General features: G+C 43.0%; 1 protein-coding gene across 1 annotated transcript in view; it reads right to left on the bottom strand.

Annotated features, from left to right (window-relative positions):
- Nucleotides 1–7,519: 7,519 nt before the first annotated feature.
- The window catches only part of nrxn3b (neurexin 3b), a 274,415-nt gene continuing 262,700 nt past the window's right edge, over nucleotides 7,520–19,234 (bottom strand). The window contains exon 24 of the mRNA XM_076756314.1: nucleotides 7,520–10,472. Coding sequence (XP_076612429.1) covers nucleotides 9,487–10,472 — 986 coding nt within the window. The 3' untranslated portion in view covers nucleotides 7,520–9,486. The remainder of the gene's footprint in view (nucleotides 10,473–19,234) is intronic.

The following is a 19,234-nucleotide window of genomic DNA, read 5'->3' as shown; positions in this document are numbered from 1 at the left end:
AGTCAATGTCTTACTCAAGGGCACTACGGCAGGATGAAGCAGTTTAGACGCCCTGTCACAGTGGAGAGGTTTTGGTTGTAAAAACCAGCTGTGACTCTACAGCCTGTCACGCAGCGCGCACACACACTCATGCAAACCTCTCCTCACAAATATGGTGATTCCTGAAGTTAAGGCTCATTGAATATTACCCCACAAAAAACGACCATTAGTAACCACAGCAAACCCCTCTGCCTCTCACAGCCAATCAAACAGCGACGGGGTGTTCGCCGCTGCTGCTGACTGCTGTTGTAGTGCTGGCGTAAGCCTCTGCAGCAGCCACTGAGGCTGATTCCCATTAGAACAAACCTATTTGGCTTGCATTACGAACCCATTCAATCAGGCAGCCGTGCTCTGCTTTTTCGTTAAAGCCCGCAGGCTGAGAGTGTATCCAGCCGCTGTCGTTCAATAAGTGAATGGGTTATTGCAGCTGAGCCTCCGTATCAACCTCATTTTCTCCTGGGCTCAGGGAGAAAAAAAAAAACAAAAAAACAAAAAAAAACATGTTTTCTGTGCAATTGTTGTGCAACAATTTGTATTTCTAAGCCATTTTAAAATAAGATGAAGTGCTGTACACTGCGTTTGCTCATTGAATATGCAACAGTCGAGGGTGAGTGGAGTGATTTCCATGTTTGATAGCAGACAGGTGTGGAGGCCCAGGCTGCTGATCAGGATGCCAGAATGACCTCTCCTGGCTCAGTGAGCCGGGGGGGGGGGGAGGCCCATCCCGCCCTTTATGACACATTCGAGTGTCATCATTTGTGAGGACCTGTGCTAAATCGCATGCAGCAGCCCTGCATGGACTCACAGCAGACAGTGACTGTTATGACCCAGTTGTGAATTGGCTTGAGTGACATGGCTGTAACAGTTAGAGATTCAGTGTCATTAGTTTATGACTTACCACTCACTGCATCACATGAATATATGATTAGCCTGCAAATGGGGGATAAGGGTTCTGACTCAGACCTCTGACTCTGGCCCAGAGGCAGTCTGGTCTAACTTTCTCTTTGTAATCCTCCTGTGTATATTTCTAATTAGCTTATTATATTTTTATTTCATACTGCACTGATTTTGAAACAGGTTTGAATGAAATCTACCAAACAAATTAAACCTGCTCTCTGCAGCTGCTGGAACAGCGCTGACCAACTGGAGCAAGCCAGGATAAAACTTGGCTTGCTTTGCCAGATCTGAACAGCTGTGGGAAAATTATGGTAAATATTGGTATGGCGAAGAAAATGTTATGAAGTTTGACTGTAAAATGCCAGATTTCCCCAAAGATGCCAAAGATGGGGACATTCTTGCTGGATATAGACGTGAATGGGTAGAGATGAAGTCTGACTGACAAGTGAAAGGGCAGAAAGAGACAAAGACACCTGAGCAACAGGTAAACAAGAATATAGGAAATCAGCAGTCATTGGTAAAAGAAGCTTAGCATCAAAATCTGTGAAGATTTAAACAGGAACAGGTTTCAGTGTGACGTGCACAATAATGCCTAAAACAAGCTGGAATTAACAGGCGTGTTGCTTCAGCAAAGCTACTCTTAAAACTTCACAATAAAACAGAAAGTTAGTCCAGAGTCAGCACTGCAGGAAGTGGATCGTGGAGAATCAGCTGAGCAAACTATGGACTGACAAATCACAGTCTGAACATGTTCAATCGAACCCCTGAGCAAAGAGGTCAAAGACAAACAGGAGCCTAAAATATTCAGAGCCCGGCTGCAGCGGTTTGTGGTTCAATAATGATCTGAGGTCACTTCTTCTGGACAGGAAAACAAATTCATAATCGAAGAATAAAAAGGATAAAACAGTATTTTCCCTGCCATGCAACACTGTGGCAACATCGACCACATGGAGGTTTAAATCATTTAAACAAAATAAAACTATTTCAAATATATAAATAATGCATTTGGTGTATTTCTATGTCAAAATAAGCATCATTAAGAAGAAAAATATAAATAAAACAGGCAGAGTACTAACAGGCAGTTAAGTTTAATGTATGTTTTGTCCTTTGTGGTTACATTGTGATGCTCCAGTGACTTTCTGTACGTAGGTGATTGTTTCTGATATCAGTAACTGATTCACACATTCTAAACTATTTACTAGTTCTAGTTAAGTTTTAATGGTGCTAGCTGCTAATTACTGAGTACTTAGGGAGGACTTTAAGTACAAACTCCTTAAAAGATTCATGAATAGCTGCTGCAGCCTCATCCTGGTGCTGTGTATTTGTGTTTCTGTACATCTAATATGAACTCTGTTTCACCTGCCAACACTGAGCCATCCAAATTAACCAGATGGATGTTTTAAAAGATTTATGTAATCAGGCAGCTCAACTCAGCTGACCATGTCTGGCTGGCTGGAGGCAAAAGACCTCCTGTGGCATTTGGCATTGAACTTTTAAATTCAATTTTAAAAAGAGCCCAAATAAGTTTTTGGACAATCTTGATGAAAATGCACTTATATTTTCTGTTTTTGATCTTTATCCCTGAATGCATCCAAACCCCCGTCAAACCCAAACTGAGTGTTTATGAATTCAAACACGGCACATCTGGTTCGAGCAGCGTCCAGAAACCCCCCGTCAGACAGCCTCAACAATTATCTGCCACCATCGCTTACGATCAGGTCATATTTTACAGCCGGGTTTGCCGCAGTCACCTTCACAGGAGCAGAGGCAGGTTTGAAGTTCACTCAAGCCTTTTGCTCTCCAGATCCAGTCCCGTCTCACCTCGCGTCTGGTCTGAGCAGACGGGGCTGGGGTCGGCCTGTGGGCTGTGCAGGGACCGCGGGGAGTGGAGCTGCCGCTGAGATACTCATTGCTTCATTGGGATTCTCACTGGATCCAATCACGCTGTCAAGCTTGGATAGGAGGCCTGTCTCCCTAGGTAGTGGATACAGCACACACACACACGCTCACACACATAGAGGTTTGAGCATCACCCACTTACACATACACACGGAGATGGAGAAATACAGTATAAATGTGCGCCCACGTACTCGTGCACCCTCCGCCAGCTTCATACATGCTTTGTTTCGATCCTCACAAGCCTGTTGACGCTTTCGACTGCAGAGCAACAGCGAGGCAGTGTTTTGGTGTGCAGCTCAGGCTCTCTGCTCCCTTCCACTCCTGTGTTTTGCAGCCCAGTCTCATCTGGGGGAAACGGACCTGCTTGAATCTTACTAATTTTGTTCCACTTCAGTGGTAATGCATTCAAAGTTATGGTAATATTACTCTAATGTCAAATTAAAATCACCTAGCAGATGCAATTCATCAAATGACTCAAAATTACAGTAGATTGTGGCGTTGGTGGACGTTTTTCTGCCAAAACAAGAGTTCTTACCACACATGCACTAACATACATTATGCATGCATGCACGCAGTAAATACCCTGGAGTCGGAACAATCCTGAGGTGCCAGACCTGGTCCCTAGATGGCACTGTGTCCACTAGGCGAGGAAGCAGCCCTGCTGTTTATCATGCAGCTGTGACAGCCTGTAAAAGCTTTTATCAGTGGAACTGAAGATTTAGAGCCCAGATTAGTGCATTCATATCTTGGCAGTTAATTAGGGCTGAGGAGCTAACTGAAAGCTTTGGCTGCTGAGTGATGGAGCGGAAGAATAAGAGGAGGTGTGCTCCCTGCAGGAGACACAAAAGTGAATTAAGCGCACATATATATACCTGACTATTCTGATAATGTATCACTATGTGCAGCCACTGAGACATATGAATATGAATGCTTACCTGCGCACCCACTAAGCCACTTCTCTCTGCGCGTGTGTGTGCTTTGATGTGGCTTCAGCATGTCTAATGCCAACACACACACACACACACAGACAGACAAAGAGACACGCATGCTTCTTTTTTGAGGTGTGCGCATGTGTGTATGTGTGTGCCCTTCATAATGCTGGAGTTAAGGTCAGCGGGCTCATATTCTACCTGTCAGGACTGATCACCATTGCCTTCACAGCTGCTTTGCCTCGGTCCGTGGAGGATACAGCATCTCTCCTGAATCTTTACAGAGAGAGAGACAGCGAAGAAAAAAATACGCTGCACATCTACAATCCATACAGGGGAGCCGTAAAACGCTACAGCTGCAGACGCTCCCAATGCTCAAGGTGTTTTACAGCATCCTGCCTCAGTGTAGGGCGCAACAAAAACAGATTTCATCTCCAATCAGTGACAGAGCAGATGTATCGCTCTCACAGAGCCGCTGTTTATTTGAAAGGGAAAACATGCCATAAAGCGTTTAAGTGGAATTAACCAGTTCATTAGTTGAAGTAAAATTTCATGACAGGTCAACTGTCAGCCTTTAAATGCGTGAAGGGGAGCCAAGCTGCTCCCTTGTTAGTGTTCCACGGCCTCTATATATAGAGCTAATGCAGTCAAACACACACAGAAATCCATTTGGAAAAGCCATTAGCAAATGTAAATTGTTTTTCTGTCAATTAAGATATGAATTATCCAGCCGACATCAGCGGGATTGATGTAATCTACTTCTACTAATTTGACTAAAAGGAAAAGTAGTTGCTACACATAAAATCCAATCAATAAACTTTGTCAGCCAACAACCGTGTAAGCAAATGGGTTGTGAATATCAAATGGATATGTTTCCTCTGCTGGCACCCTGCTGCTGGAAATCTGAAAGTGACTAATGGTTGTGAAAACGGCAATACCTCACTGTTTCAGGGTTTGAGCCTGTGAGCTGCACATGAGCTACATGTAGAGCCGGTTCCTCTTTTCAGCTGTAATACAGGTCTTCTTTGGGGACTTGAATTCATTATAATCCGAAAATGAATTGCTAATATATACTTATTTGTTATTTGAGGAAATATTTGCCCAAACTGTGATGCTTTTTATGTATTTTGTGTTTCCTTCGGTGGTGATTTATGTTGCAATTACCTTCCCTGGTGCTTGTTTTTGTTTCTCTGTTCTCTTGATGTCATTGTCGTGTTAAGTGCCTTGCAGAATTTGCCTTTTATTTTAATCTCTGCCCTCTGCGCTGTGGAAAAGGCCGTTTGCTTTTTATGAGGCCGTTTCGCAGTTTTTCCCATTAATAACTATGCAGCTGATCCACATTTCTGCATTTTGAGATGTTTCGGTCGTTGCCTGGCCAGCTTCATTTTCCTCTACATGCAATCCCACAATTAGCCTGAGACTCATATCCCAATGTAATGTTGTGAATGATGTTCATTGTCTCTGACAGATGCTGCTGATCCTGAGCAAATTAGCTCTGACAGTTGGGAGATAAAGGTAGAGAAGTTGGACCACTGGTGCAGCTTGAGGCTCAATTTACAAAAGACCAGATAAATTGAATGATTTCAAAAAGGGCAGTCAGTTTAGAAAGGAACTAATCAGGGCTGGCAAACAGCTTCCCAGCATCACATCTCAAATCAGACTACATGCCATGTATTCTACCCTACAAAGTCAACACAGTAGGCGAATTACATATTTGGTCAAACTGAGTGAAGACCTGAATCTGACTCTTTGACATCTGCTTTACCGTATCAAATATATTGATACCATTTAAATTAAAAGCTCAAGTGAAAACAGCTTATTAAATTAAATATCTGTACTGATGAACTGATATCTTGGTCATTAAAATATTTCACATATTAATGAGACAGAATCCAATCACAATAGAAACAAAGCAAAGCTAGCCTGGCGAAAAGCAAAGCAAATTTCAGTAGCGGTGTGCTAATAATAATAATAATACCTTTAAATCTCATATCAAAGTGTTAATTCAATTGAGAGAAGACTTTTGTTTTGCATTCTGTGAGGCAGACTGCAGCAGCACGAAGGTTCTCTGACTGTTTAAGGTAAAATAATCTGCAGAAAAAAGTATAAAATAAACACATACAACGTTGTTATCTGCGATGCAGGTTGTTGGCCAGCCTGGAAACTTAACACCTGCATCCTGGTCATTTGGGGGAAACAGAAACACAATGTAAACACAAAATTGACACAAAGTTGATTGAACAAATGTCCCACTGTATTGGTCAACCCGTTCTCACTCCCAACTTGTCACATATGGATGCTTTGCAAGGACAATTTTTTCCACACTTTCTAAAGCACTTGGTATCTCTTCAGCGTCATTTTGCAGTGTGTGGGGTAGTCTAATAGACTTCTACAGATCACCTGTTCTCACTCCCAATGTATCAAATGATCAAACATGTAGCATAAAGAGTGAGAAAAGTCCACATATGGAGGACGTTAGCATTGGATGGCTCAAACACAGGACTTTCCATCAGGAGACCAAACTGCAAGTGCTTAGTATTGTTCTCATTGTTCTGAACACTTCATATTTATTATTCCTAACATGACTGTGGAGCCCTGCACGTACAAAACTGATGATGGAGGGGTATTCAGAACGTCATAGTTTGAAGCACAGGTCCACCGACCAAGCGTCTGTATGTGATGAGCTGAGAGCGAGAACATGTTGGTTTGGTGCTCGGACAGGCGTCAGTGGACTTTAGAGGTTTTCTTTCACAGCTGGCTGCTGCGGCTGTGATGACAGGGAACCAAAACATTGAGCCGAAAGACGCTGAAATGCTCCGTAGAGCCGAGAGGAACTGCAGAGTCGAGAGCTAATTCTCAGCGGGGTTGTCACTAAGAGCCGCCCCTTTCACACAGGTAATCAAGGTTACTGCTCTCTGCCTTTGTGGGGCATCGTGGTTTGAAGCGTGGTTTGAATGTCACTGCATCCTCAAATGAATGTTGTTTTCTTACACTCTAACTTTTTATTACGTTGACTTATGCAGAACAAATTTCCACACATTTTTTGGCAAAGAAAAAAAAAAAGAATCTTGAAATGTGGGTCTGCCTCAGAATGTAAAAAACAGCCCCTCAGTGGAAGAAATCCCTGCTGGCCTCCTCGTTCCCATTGCCTGTGACAGGATGAATGAGTTAATATGTAGTCATTGTGCTAGCTGGATATACTCACACACGCTGCTCTGATATCCTACATCAATGGGCTATTGCAAGTTAATGACCAGCTCTGTGAAGGCCCATTTGCACGAAATATGGACGGTGTAAAACCGGGCTGGGAAAGCAGGTGCTGCTGCCATTGAGTAGCTCATAACCCGGCCATATGGTTGTGGAGAATCTCATTTGGCTGTGCACTCTCACAAAGACCTGACTCTGAAGAAACCCAAAGCCATTCCTCTGCTGTTATGACGACTCTGGACCCTGTAATAACCGTTTTCTCCACCCGTCCCTCTTTCTCTTGTTGCATCGATGAACAGTGTATGAATTTGCATAATCATCTATAGGTAAATGATAGTGTTGAGCCGCTCTGCTCCGGACTTCATTTGAATGGAAATTATACCACTTTTGGTATAAAAGGAAATCATTGAAGTGATAGCAAATGGATGAGAAATTGTGGTTCGGTGAATAATCTTCGGCTTAGACGGTATCTATCTCCATCCTTTCGCTGTGTTTTCTCCTGCCTTTTCAACACAACGTGGATGATTGAGTGACAGCCACCCGCAGTCTAACATCCAAAAAGTTTGGGAACAACATTTTTTATTTCTGGGAATTGTTTGGAGTCAAAGGAGCATAAGACAGTAATAATTAACCGGTTGAAAAAGCCAAGTACCAACACAAAAAATCAAAGTGAACATACACACTGACTGATTTTGCATGAAAATGAATGAGAACAAATAACTTCAGCAATAAATAATGACATAAAAAAACAACATATTGCCAGAAGACAATGTCATAAAAATGAGACATGAAATTAAGCTACACAATAACAAAGAAAACAAATGCAAAAGGACGAGCAGACGAGAACATTGACGTCAGAGTTTTTTAAAAAAAAGAAAGAAAGAAAAAAACAACACCTGTAAGTCAGTAAGGTGCTAGCAACAGATCTCCAAATCCATCATAATCTGCCTTTATTCTCTTGTTCTGTTTTTTTAAATTTCCAATAAAAAAATAAAGAACATGATCAAAGTAATTTCAGAATAAGGAGGAGTCCCTAATACAAGATCTGAGGGAGGTGTTTTCTATTTGACTGACAGCTTCCCGTGGTCAAATATTCATGCGACTGAAGAGGAACACCATCCAGAGAGACTAGACTCTAATCTAACAACATTTGCTCCCCACCTAAACAAATGTTCCTGTGCGCACATCATTTTTTTTTTTTTCTTTTTTTTGTATCTCCAGGCGTTACTGGCAAAAGAATAAAAATGCTATTTCTGTCATGTTGTTACAGCAGTGAAATCAAATCAAATGGTCTGTCTATACAAGAGGATTTAACAAAACCAACAGAAACTTGAATTTTCTGTACAATATTGACCTGCAAAGCACAACGGCTATGATGTAGTAAAATATGTAAACATATTTGCTGTTTGACACAGTCGTCTGTGACAACAGAATCACACTTGTTCACACTGGAGTAAGTCTTCAGCCTGGATTTTTTCTTTTTTTCTTTTTTGAAGATTGCGACAATTAAATGTCCACCAGACATAAATTATGATAATGCCTTTTGCCACAGCATCTCAGGAAATGTCACAAAACCTGGACAAATAAAAAAAAAAAAAGAAAGAACAGAAAAGAAAAAATGCTATCAGGGATTTAAAATTTAGATAAATAACAATGTATTGTGCATTTTGCCTGGCGGATCCACTCTTGTACACTTGACCTCCATCTGGAATTTGGATGCCATGCATAGCAGTCCAATCCTTAGCTGAGACGTGAGGGACGGAGAGAAAAATATTGAGATATCATGACTGTATCACACCCTGCTGAGCGGTCACTGTCTGGTCAACCCTGACTGGACATCATCCTTCAAAAGAAACAGACTTAAATTCAATAAATAAATAACTGACTAAATGAATAAATAAAAAACAAACAAAACAGATCGAAATAAAAAGACAGCTTTAAGTACACATATACTTTAGCTCGTATCGCATCCATGAAAGCTACATTTAATGAAACCGCTTGTAATGTGAACTCATGTTTTGACTTCCAACTTTCCCGACAATCATAGTTTCTTGAGGTCCCTCACTTACACAGATGCCAGCACCACGTCACATACACCTCACATGCATGCTCAGAATGGCCGAAATGACAGTGATCGTTATTTTACAGGGTTACAATGGACAAGGTCATTAGAACTCCAAGGATCAGACACCTCTTGACAGTCACTTGGGGTCGTGTGGATGTTCGAGTGATGTTATTCACACTGCCAAATGTCTTCAGCAGGGACTCCTGAAAAATATCCACGCTGAGTCCCGGTGAAGGTGTACTGCATTGTCTCTCGTAATGCTTACAATAGTAAGTGTGCTTCCGTAAGCCAAAGTTCTTTTGTAAATGTTTCAGTGACTCAGTAAGTTTTGAGTTCTCAAGAGATTTTACCCTTTTTAAATCACAGTTGCCAATATGGTACTGTCAAAATGTTTATAACTTTGTTCCAAACAGTTTTTTTTTCTATGTGTTGGGAAATGACTTTTGATTTCTATACATAATATTCCTTGTCCTTGTCTTTCGGTCTCTTGCTACTGGCGCTGCCTTTGGCGCTGCCGCTGGGTGTTTTATCCTTCACCACAGCGCCATTGGTTTGCGCCGAGTTGCTGATGTAGTTGCGCGTCTCGTCCACCTGGTAGGAACCCTCGTCCCTGTTTCTGTACTTGTACATGGCGTAGAGGAGGATGAGGATGCAGAGGGCAGCGGCTGAGACAATCCCCACCACCATGCCCGTGGTACTGCTGGATTCCCGGATCACCTCTGAGGCCCCCGGGGGCACCCGCCGCACCACACCAGGCACTGTGGGCAAGGCGGCAGGTACCGTGCGCAGCATGGGCGAGGTGATGAAAGGACCCCGTGGCTTGGTGCCGTCCAGATCGAAGGACGTGGGCAGGGGCAGCAGGACTATGTCCGGCTGTGGGGGTTTTACCTCGCGGTTGTTCATTTTCCCGGCAGGCAGCTTGGGTGGCGTGTCCGAGGGGACCGCCGCCGGCGGCGTGCCCCGGGGGTCGGGCAGAGGTGAGGTGGGTGTAGTCCTACCTGCCTCAGAGGCTTTGCTAGGCCTCAAGTCCTTGGCCTCCCACTTGGGCGCGAGGGCTTTGTAGCCGCCTTCATAGGCCGATGTGGTCAAGATCTTATCTGTTACCAGGGAGAAGGTGGTGTAAAAATCTTCATCGTCAGTCGGGGGCAGGCTAGAGTCGAAAGCTTCGCCAGAGCCAAACCCCGAAATCACCATGCCATCATCATCATCATCATCACCATCATCACCACCATCACCATCATCACAATCATCGCTGCCTCGGTCCGACAAGCAAGGTACCCCCGCCTCAGTGGCCATGGCCAAGGATTCTTTGGTGGTCTCAATAATGGTGAGGACGGGGCGGAGGGTTGGGGGGAGGGGGATGAAGGGAGAACGGGTGGATACAGAAGGGATGTCTATGGGGTCCTCGACTAGCACGGGGATGACTAGCTCCCCTCCTGGAAAGTGAAACAGAGACACAAACACCAGTCAGAGGGCCGAAAGACTTCCATCAGCAAAGCAAGAAGCAGCCAAACACCAAAAGAATCGATAACCAAAGAACGTATAAAGCAAAGCTCAACAAAGGGAGGAAATGAACTGAAGATAACGAAAGAAAGAAAGAACAGAAAATACCGTACCAGTGCAAAAACAACGAAACTCAGAACCAAACAAGACCCAAACTGAAAGAAAACTTTAAAACAGCCATAAATGAAGTTTACATTGCATCAAAAGGCTTTGAGGGATGCACAAGGGTGAGCCACATTTAACTGACTCCACATATTCACTCCTACATGTCCTCAGACAGCAGTGTGCTTTGTCAGGACTGCATTTACATTTACACTGCACTACAAACTATGCTTATCATATGCTCTATGCCCTCCAAGCATATTCATAATTTTCTATTATATATATAAGAGTGAGCATTTCATGTAACGCCACACAAATTGTGGCCCTATATTTAGTTCTGCCTGATAATGCTGCATATTTCTCTACATAAATGACTAGTTCAGGCTTTTAAGAGGCTTGTTTTATTTATCTTCTGAGTGTAAATCCTTTTTAGTCCCTTCAAAAACTGAGCACCAAAAGATGCGCTCTGTGGATAAAAAGAAGCAGAGGGTATTAGCATTTGTTTGCAAGTCAAGTGCAAGCCAGTGGGCCTGAAAGCAAGTTAACTAAGTCTGAAATGAGAAAGTGTTTGTAAGGTGTTTCATAGAGCTGCTCAGAGAGGTGCTTTTTAACCCCGTTGACCTACACGGGCGAACAAATACTAACAACTCCTGCATCATAAAGCTGGAAAAAGGCGGAATACTGGAAATGGAAGGAGAGCGTTTGTGGACTGGAAGTGCCAAAAGTCCAACAACACGACCCCCCAGCCTCTTAAAACCCTGACTGTCACTTTAGGTCTCTCAGAGGGTCACACACTGATCTAGAAAAGGAAACTGTACCAGCGAAAAAAAATTTCACCACTCACAAGTCCTAAAAATGGAGGGAACTTTTCCCTCCTGAGCATTAGTGGGCTCCCCTCTTTGCCCTAGCCTCTTGCCTTTTGACCCCTACAGTTACCACAATGGCACAAAGTCACCGGACAGTTCAAGGACACCTGAATGTTTGCTGTGATTCCTACTCCCTGGGGGAAGAACCATGCTCGTGACAGCTCCTGTTCTCCACGTTACTGTATTACAGGGACCCAGGTGCTTCATTTCCACATGCACTCATTATAATAAACTCATTTTGGAACACTTGATATAACATGCTTTATTAGTTAAACCTGTTGTTCGAATACTACAAAGACCTTGAAACATTCAGATGTCTATTGAAGCTGCTTATCCTCTTGCCAAAGTGGCTTGTTTGTACATTGCAAAGGCTCACAAACAGGGCACTATAAAGAGATGCAAACCTCTTGGAACAATAAAGAAGAAGAACACAACGGAAAGAAAGGAAACTGAAATAATAATTAAAGGCATTGCAAAAAGAGTTCAGAGTTAGAGCAAACATTGTAAAAAAAAAAAAAAAAAACATTCACAAAGTAAAGCCACAGATAGAGCTATCCAGAAAGGGATTAGTAATAAGTAAGTAGAAAAAACAGGTAAAGAAAGAAAACAAACCAAAACAAAGTCAGCTCGGAAAATCATAAAAGCCTACGAAAAGGAAAAAAAAAAAAAAAAAAAAAACAGTTTTCAAAGGAAGGAAGCATACCATCAGTTTTGTCAACTTACATCAACAAATTGCCCGCATGATTTTGGCAGGAAGAAAAAAAAAATTTACAAAAGAAAGTTGTGTAAGAATGCCTTTGGACAAGTTAGGTTAGTTACTTTTTTTTTCTTTTTTTTTTCTTTTTCTTTAGCAATTTCTGATTATATTTCTCTTTTTAGACAGGATGGCACAGGGAGGCAACAACACATACATCCACACATCATGACATGAAAAATAATCTTCACCATTCTGTTCAGGAGATCTTTTTTTTTTTTTTTCTTTTTTTTGTTCTTTTCATAGCCATTTAATTTTATAGAAAAAGAAAACTGTATATCTATAATTCTTGCTTTGATAGATAAGTCTCTCCATAAATATCTACAGCCTGATTAGATGACTCTTGTTCTTTTTTTTTTTCTTTTTTTTTTTGCTCGACTTTAACTTCATCAGCAGTGAATAAATGGATGACTGTACATATCTTAGAATCTAAAGGGTTCGGGAGGAGGGAGTGTGAGACGGGGTGGGACCTATGAACATACTAGGAAGGAAATGACATAGATGGGGGTGAACGTGTACATCAGTTGCCATGTCCATGTAAAGGCGGCACGAAGCGGTCGGGCGGCATTAGAGCTTTTGGCTGTAAGGAAGGGATGGGGATATACAAACAATGAGCATATACATGCCCATCTACAAAAGAGAACAGCACTCTCAACACTGACAGTTTTACAAACCCTAAGCTGCAACTTCTTTGCCATGCACAAAATTAATCCACTCGTTCATTGATTCAATCCAAATTTCAATCAGAGGTAGCTACTGAATAACAGGAAAATATTAGAGATCAGCATAGAAACAGTTTTCACAGGTCGTGGTGAGGGTCTACTTTGGAGGCGGCTTCTCTTTTTTCTCTATGAGGACGTGAATTTGAAATTCCAATGCAGCGTCTCGGTTTCGACACTCTTAAAAGCGGCCTGTTGTTTAGGAAATGGGGATTCATTCATAGAGAAAAGAGGAAGGCTCGTTCTAATCGGGGGGGAAAAAAATCATCAAAACATTGGCAATAGTGATTCTTAGCAAATTAGCAGTTAAAATTTGAACATTTTCAGAAAAGAAACAGAGATACACATATATGCGTGGTCGCATATATGTACAAAAAAGACAAAAAAAACAAACAAAAAAAACAGATTAGCAAGCAAGAAAGAAAGGCAGTCAATTTCTCACACTATCAAAGATGAACAACCAGAAAGCACACACTGAGGCAGACAAAGAGAGAGGGGGGACAGTTTATAGGCAAAGTGTCACCACCTTCGTTTAACTAATAATAAAGACTTTATTATTAGTTACTTCAATACATTTCTCTTGTTAGTATTTTAAAACACAGGACAGGGCGTGCAATCTGGATGTACGTCAGAGAGAGAGAGGTCAATCAGACATGGTTTGGTTTTGGATTTTAGTTCGCTATAAGAAGTTGGGTTAATGCATGCTTCAGTAAGTTGCATTTAGGGAGAGTAATATACAATAACAATACAGCAAGCCATGGGACAGGTAGGGGAAAGGGCGTCAGATGGGGTCAAAGGTCAGTAAAAGGTCACTGCCACCAAGGGCTGTGGGATATTTTCTCAGGCAAAGAAACCATTCATCAGCAGTAAGGAGGGGGAGAGGGTGCACCATGGGTGATATATAACCAACATTATGTGGCATTTAGGCCCACCACAGCTGCTAATTAATCAAGAGGGGGAGCAGAGCGGTAATTAATGAGCTGCTTCGTTATTAAATGTTTAGATGCTTTGTGTTATGTGCATAACCAACAGCCTTCGTCTGACAGATAAACAGCGTGTTGGGAAGGAGTTCCACAAGAGCGCACGGGGTGGCGTTTGTTCGTGCCTCCGCCGAGTTAAAGGAGGCGTGAGAGGCGCGTTCGTCTTCACGTTTCAGGTTTTGATTCGTCGTTAAGCAAAAGCGGGACTATGAGTTATCAAGTGACGTCTTCCATGTGAATTTCCTGACTGTGCTCCAGAGAGCTGTCTGCCACGATGAGAGCGGCCTTCTACTGTACGACTGCAGTGTACAATCCTCTCTTCAGCTAACATCTCATGTTGCCTAACTGGGATAATATCTTTAATAACAGAGCCAAACTCCTTGCCTTGTTAAATAAACAATGCCAGCACAGATAAGTGATTTCATCCAAGGCTTTATTTATCCGACTCTGCCCTTGTTGTCTTGGCCTTGTTTGCATCCTTTCACTCCATTCTTCACTAACAGCTTTCGGCGACTGTTAGCTTTGCGCTATGTCAACAAAACACTTGGATGGGAGGGGAACCACTGCAGTTAAGGGTCTCCAGTAAAGTCAGTGCAGAGGACCTTGATGTTTTGGTAAACACTTTAATCCTGTGTAAGCTCTTGCACTAACGTTGCACATCTTGCTGCATTTCCGAGGCAGACAAACACGGCGGTTTCTAATGGGTTTGCTTAACCAGACTGCGTTTGTTTTCTGCACTCGTCAAGATGGATGGGGATTTTATTCTAAGCCTGTGCCTCCCTGGCAAATAATTCTCCACTCCACTAGACCCACAGCCTGCTTTTCTTTCTTTTTAAGCCAAAGGAAGTCAGGACTTCAGATTAATAAGTGTTTCTTTGCGCCACTGCCTACTGTCGAGCAATGAGAAAAAAGGATCCTGTCTTTTTTAAAGCACAGAAACGAGCGCATGAGACAAACTAAATTTTGTAGTCTTTCTGTTTCTCACCATCCCTGCTAAAAAAGAGTATCTGCTGCATGCCTGCGCTGGCTTTTAAAGAGGAATTAAGTAAATATAGTCACTTCTAAATGGCTGATTGACTGACTAGCTCAGCAGCTTGGAGGCTACAGATGCAGAAATCTCAGAGCAGCACTTTCTCTTCACTTTCCTCCACTCTCGCTCTCTCTCTTCCCTGTCTTCTCTCTCCTGGCCTGATCCCCGTGTCCATCCAGCGTTTGCTGAGGCTTCCGAATGGAGATGAATCCCGACGGTGTGTCAGGGATTTGACAACGCTACGCCATAAAAGCGAAAAGCCGGTGCACCATCACCAACCATGGACGAACTGAGTCAATGGGATTTCGACGCTGCAAATTGTGGGTGAGTCAGTAGTTTGGGGCCCTGAAATCCCATTGTGGCTGCGCGCATTGTGCCAAGAGACCTGCTGTAGCAGATTCATTCACCCCGACCTACTACAGGTGGGGAGCTGATTACCAGAGAGCCAGCAAAACACAGATTCACACACTGGACACACACTTACAGGGACATGACAGGGATTATACTGGTGCCCTGTGCAACGGCTGAGCTTTCTACAAACATGTACCTCAAAAAGCTGAGCACTTTACCCTGCCATTAAATTATCTTATCTCGCCTGCGCACACCTCTGCCAAGAGAGGTCTAATTTCTCACAGATGGACAATTCATTTCCATCCGAGAAGCTGAACGATGCTCCGTTTACATCTCCAGCGAGCGGAGAGGTCTGCCCCGTGAGGATGCACGGACTACCTCTGGCTGCAGGAGCTCCCTTCCAGCGGCGTCCTGAAGCCACAGCGCATGGCAGATAGCTCTTAATCCGTCATCATGAGGCTGCGCGCAGTCTGGCGTATTAAATTGGCATCTCTAGCAGGCGTGGCGACTCGACCCTGTCAGCTGGTCGATTTGCTGTACAGCCATTAGGCTGCACCTCTGCACTCGGCGGACATGTGTCAGCTGAATAACCTTTAAACTGATCTGAGGCCTGTGTTGAAGTGACAGCTGGCCCAATGGGGCTTGACGGAAGCCATAGCTGACGCCACAAGAAAACCCAGTGATCCATCCCTATCATACTTCATTCTGTACCTTCCACGTGTTGGGGCTCTTTATACACAGCAATGAAGAAATCACACAGCATCACATCTATGCTTGCAGTCTAACATTCATTTGAGCCACAGACTTTCCACTTCGTCCACCAAAGCCAATGAGATGAGGACACATCTATAAATTTGTTACATCTGTTTGATCTGCGCTCCACTTCATCAAAGCTTGATAGGCTAATGGTGCATACAGCACCGTTTATGGCCCTTTCACTAAATACACAATTTTCGAATAATCTATTTGACTGACACATAGTGCAACAGTCCCCCTGTTTGCAGAGATTTGTGGGAGGCTGTCATCTCTAGAAAAACGACAGCGCTGGTTGTTTGTTCAAGCAGATTGAAACAACCTACCTTTATGTTTATGCTCAGCAGCAACGCAGGAGGAAGTTTAACATTCTTATAGTGCAAAGGCAACAGCCCATCCGCGCCAGTTTGTGTCCCATCTCGTGCCAACAGTCAATCTTGGTTTCCTTTAATGATGTCATCATACCTAAACCTTATTACCTGCCTATTTGGGGGAAATGCAATAAGCTGCAAACACAACACTGACACATTATCATCTCCTAAAGCTGAGCTGGCGAACGCGTTAGCGAGCCGTTGCTCACAGTGCCAGCAGACAATGAGCAACATTAACATTCATTTGGAGTCATGTTTTCTGGTCACCTGATAAATGTAAGTCTGATAATTCTCTGTGTACCTGTCGCCATGAGCAACCCCTTTCATATTACACTCAGTCATTGGTTATTAGAAATTTAGATTAGAGCAGCTTTAGCCAAGTGGCTTTAGTTGCCTGAACTTAACCTTAAACGCAGAGGTGGCAGATTAGAAAATGTTCGTATGGGTCATTTTGGAAGGCCCTGAAGGACAAACTATTATGTCGTTTAGGAATGATGACTTGCTGTTTATATATATTACTGGCGCTGGTACAGCGGAGCCACTGCAGCATGCCTCTGCAATATGGATTTATAGTAACTGCTTTCTGAGACATATTGAAATTCTGTAGCAGGAAAAAAAACACAGATGTAACTAATAAAAATAATGATGGCTCCATTCAATTTCTAGGTCTCAAGGCCTAAGCACTGCGCATACTGTCACACAGCTTACCGGAGCAAATGGAGCCATTATTAATATTATTAGTAACACCTGTGCGTTTTCTGCTTCAGCGTCTGCTCTGACAAGGATCTCGCGCATTTCTAGCATTTGTCAGTCCAAGTGAAACCTTTGGACACGTGCTTGTGACGAGTCAAATTTTATTTGCACTGACAAATAAACTACACTGTCTTGTAGGATATACAGAAAAAAAATCAAACACTCTGATTTGCACTTGTGGATTTATGAAAATCATTTGCATCAATTACTAAAATATAATTACATATTAATCAGGAAAATGCTCTGATTACACGGTAATGACAAGCTTTAAATCTGTTAATCACTGTGAAATTAAATCAGAAATTGACTTGCAGTTTGCTGTTCTCTAAAATGAGCGCAGCATATTTTCCATTGCTGATTTCCAGGTAGCGGTGAATTCCTGCATATCGTAATACTTTCAGTGTCTGTTTAACTAATGGTCATGTAAACATGTACAGGCTCTTATTCAGAGGCCCGCGCTGCAAACTCCTTATTTGCTCTCTTGTGGAACTCACGTGGGATAAAGGGAAAAGGTAAGGTTTAACAGTTTTATTAAACACACAGACAACACGACCACGAGACGACCACGTACAGCAGACAAGACAGGCTGTTTGGCAGACACAGACGGAGCACTGACAGAGACAGCAGGCACAAGCACAAACACAAGACGCCTCCGAGGGAGGAGCTGCCGCGGGGAACAGCGGCGGCGCAGGACCGCCGCTGTAGCCCCGAACACACACACTGACATGTAGTAGAAGCCAGCTGGGGGTTAGCCTGAGACTTATGGGTGGAGAAGAAGCAGCACACAAAATGGATGCCAATCATATTCATGCAGAAGCGGGGGAGTTGGGGGGGAGAGGATTATTAGTTAGTCTATCGAGCTGCGGTACAGTCCAGTACAGTGTGCATGCCACAAATGCCTTCTACTTGGAGCAACAGATAGAATAGAAAAACAGATATACTTTGTGGCAATAAAAGTCTTTTTATGCCATCTGCATTCAAACAGACATGTATATGCAGAAAGGCTAAAAGAAAGAAGGTGGGTGAATCGGGATGGAGGGGGTGGGGGTGGGGGGGGTTAACGCTCGGGAGAGGAGACAGGGAGTCATTCTTTCACACACAACTTTCTTGAGACAGAATGGGGTTGCCTGCACAAGGCCAAAAAAAGGATGATGGCAAGAAAAGATTTTGTTGCCGTTCATTTCCCTACGTTGTATCGAAAATGGGGGGAGGATGTTTCTTTTGAAGCCATATGGCACAAAAAAGTAAACACAAACTTGATGAGGAGGAGAACTTTGAATTTTCCAACCACCAAAAGTTCATGCGGCACAAGATGAGGCAAAAACGGGAGGAGTGGCTCTATCCTTGCTTGGAGGATGGACGACGGATGATGAGGAGGACACCAAAGAAAAAGAAAAAAAAAAAAAAAAAAAACACAAGAAAACAAAGAAATAAAATCACCCCACTCAACCCGCCCTGGCCCCAAAGAAAAGCAAAAACAAAAAAGCTCAAATCTTAAGCGACCCAGCAGCTGGGTCCAAATCGATACAGAAGAGAGATGTTCATATGTGCATCACAGGAGAAAGAAAACAAACCAAATGCAACGGAAAAGAAACCAACATCATGTCATGCAACTGTTCATACGACTGAAAGCGGGGCAAGGAATGAGGATATGAATTTCTGTGTCAACATGGTGAAATGTGGTATGTAGGAGTGTGTATGACTACATATGTTGTCACTATATGAGGGGAGGGTACCATGTTCTCTGAGTAAAGACTTTTGACGGTACGCTTTGTTCCACTTTTGAGAATACTTGGGTTTGTACTCTCTGGGAAGGAGAAAGCGAAAACACACACGAGCCGTAAAAGTTTGTCCATTGAATTTCAATAATCTCCGAGTTAAGAAAGCAACTCGTGCTTATAGATAAAGACCCTAAATACTGCGAGGAGGCGCGGAGAAAATGGCTCTCTCCTCACATCAAAAAGCCATAAGCACCAGCACCTAAATGTGGTCATAATTTCAAGGAAACAAACGCCA

This window comes from Chaetodon auriga, chromosome 18 (genome assembly GCF_051107435.1).
Source record: "Chaetodon auriga isolate fChaAug3 chromosome 18, fChaAug3.hap1, whole genome shotgun sequence".
In the NCBI taxonomy this organism is placed as follows: Eukaryota; Metazoa; Chordata; class Actinopteri; order Chaetodontiformes; family Chaetodontidae; genus Chaetodon; species Chaetodon auriga.
The sequence above is the reverse complement of the archived record's forward strand: the minus strand, read 5'-3'. Positions and strand labels throughout refer to the sequence as shown.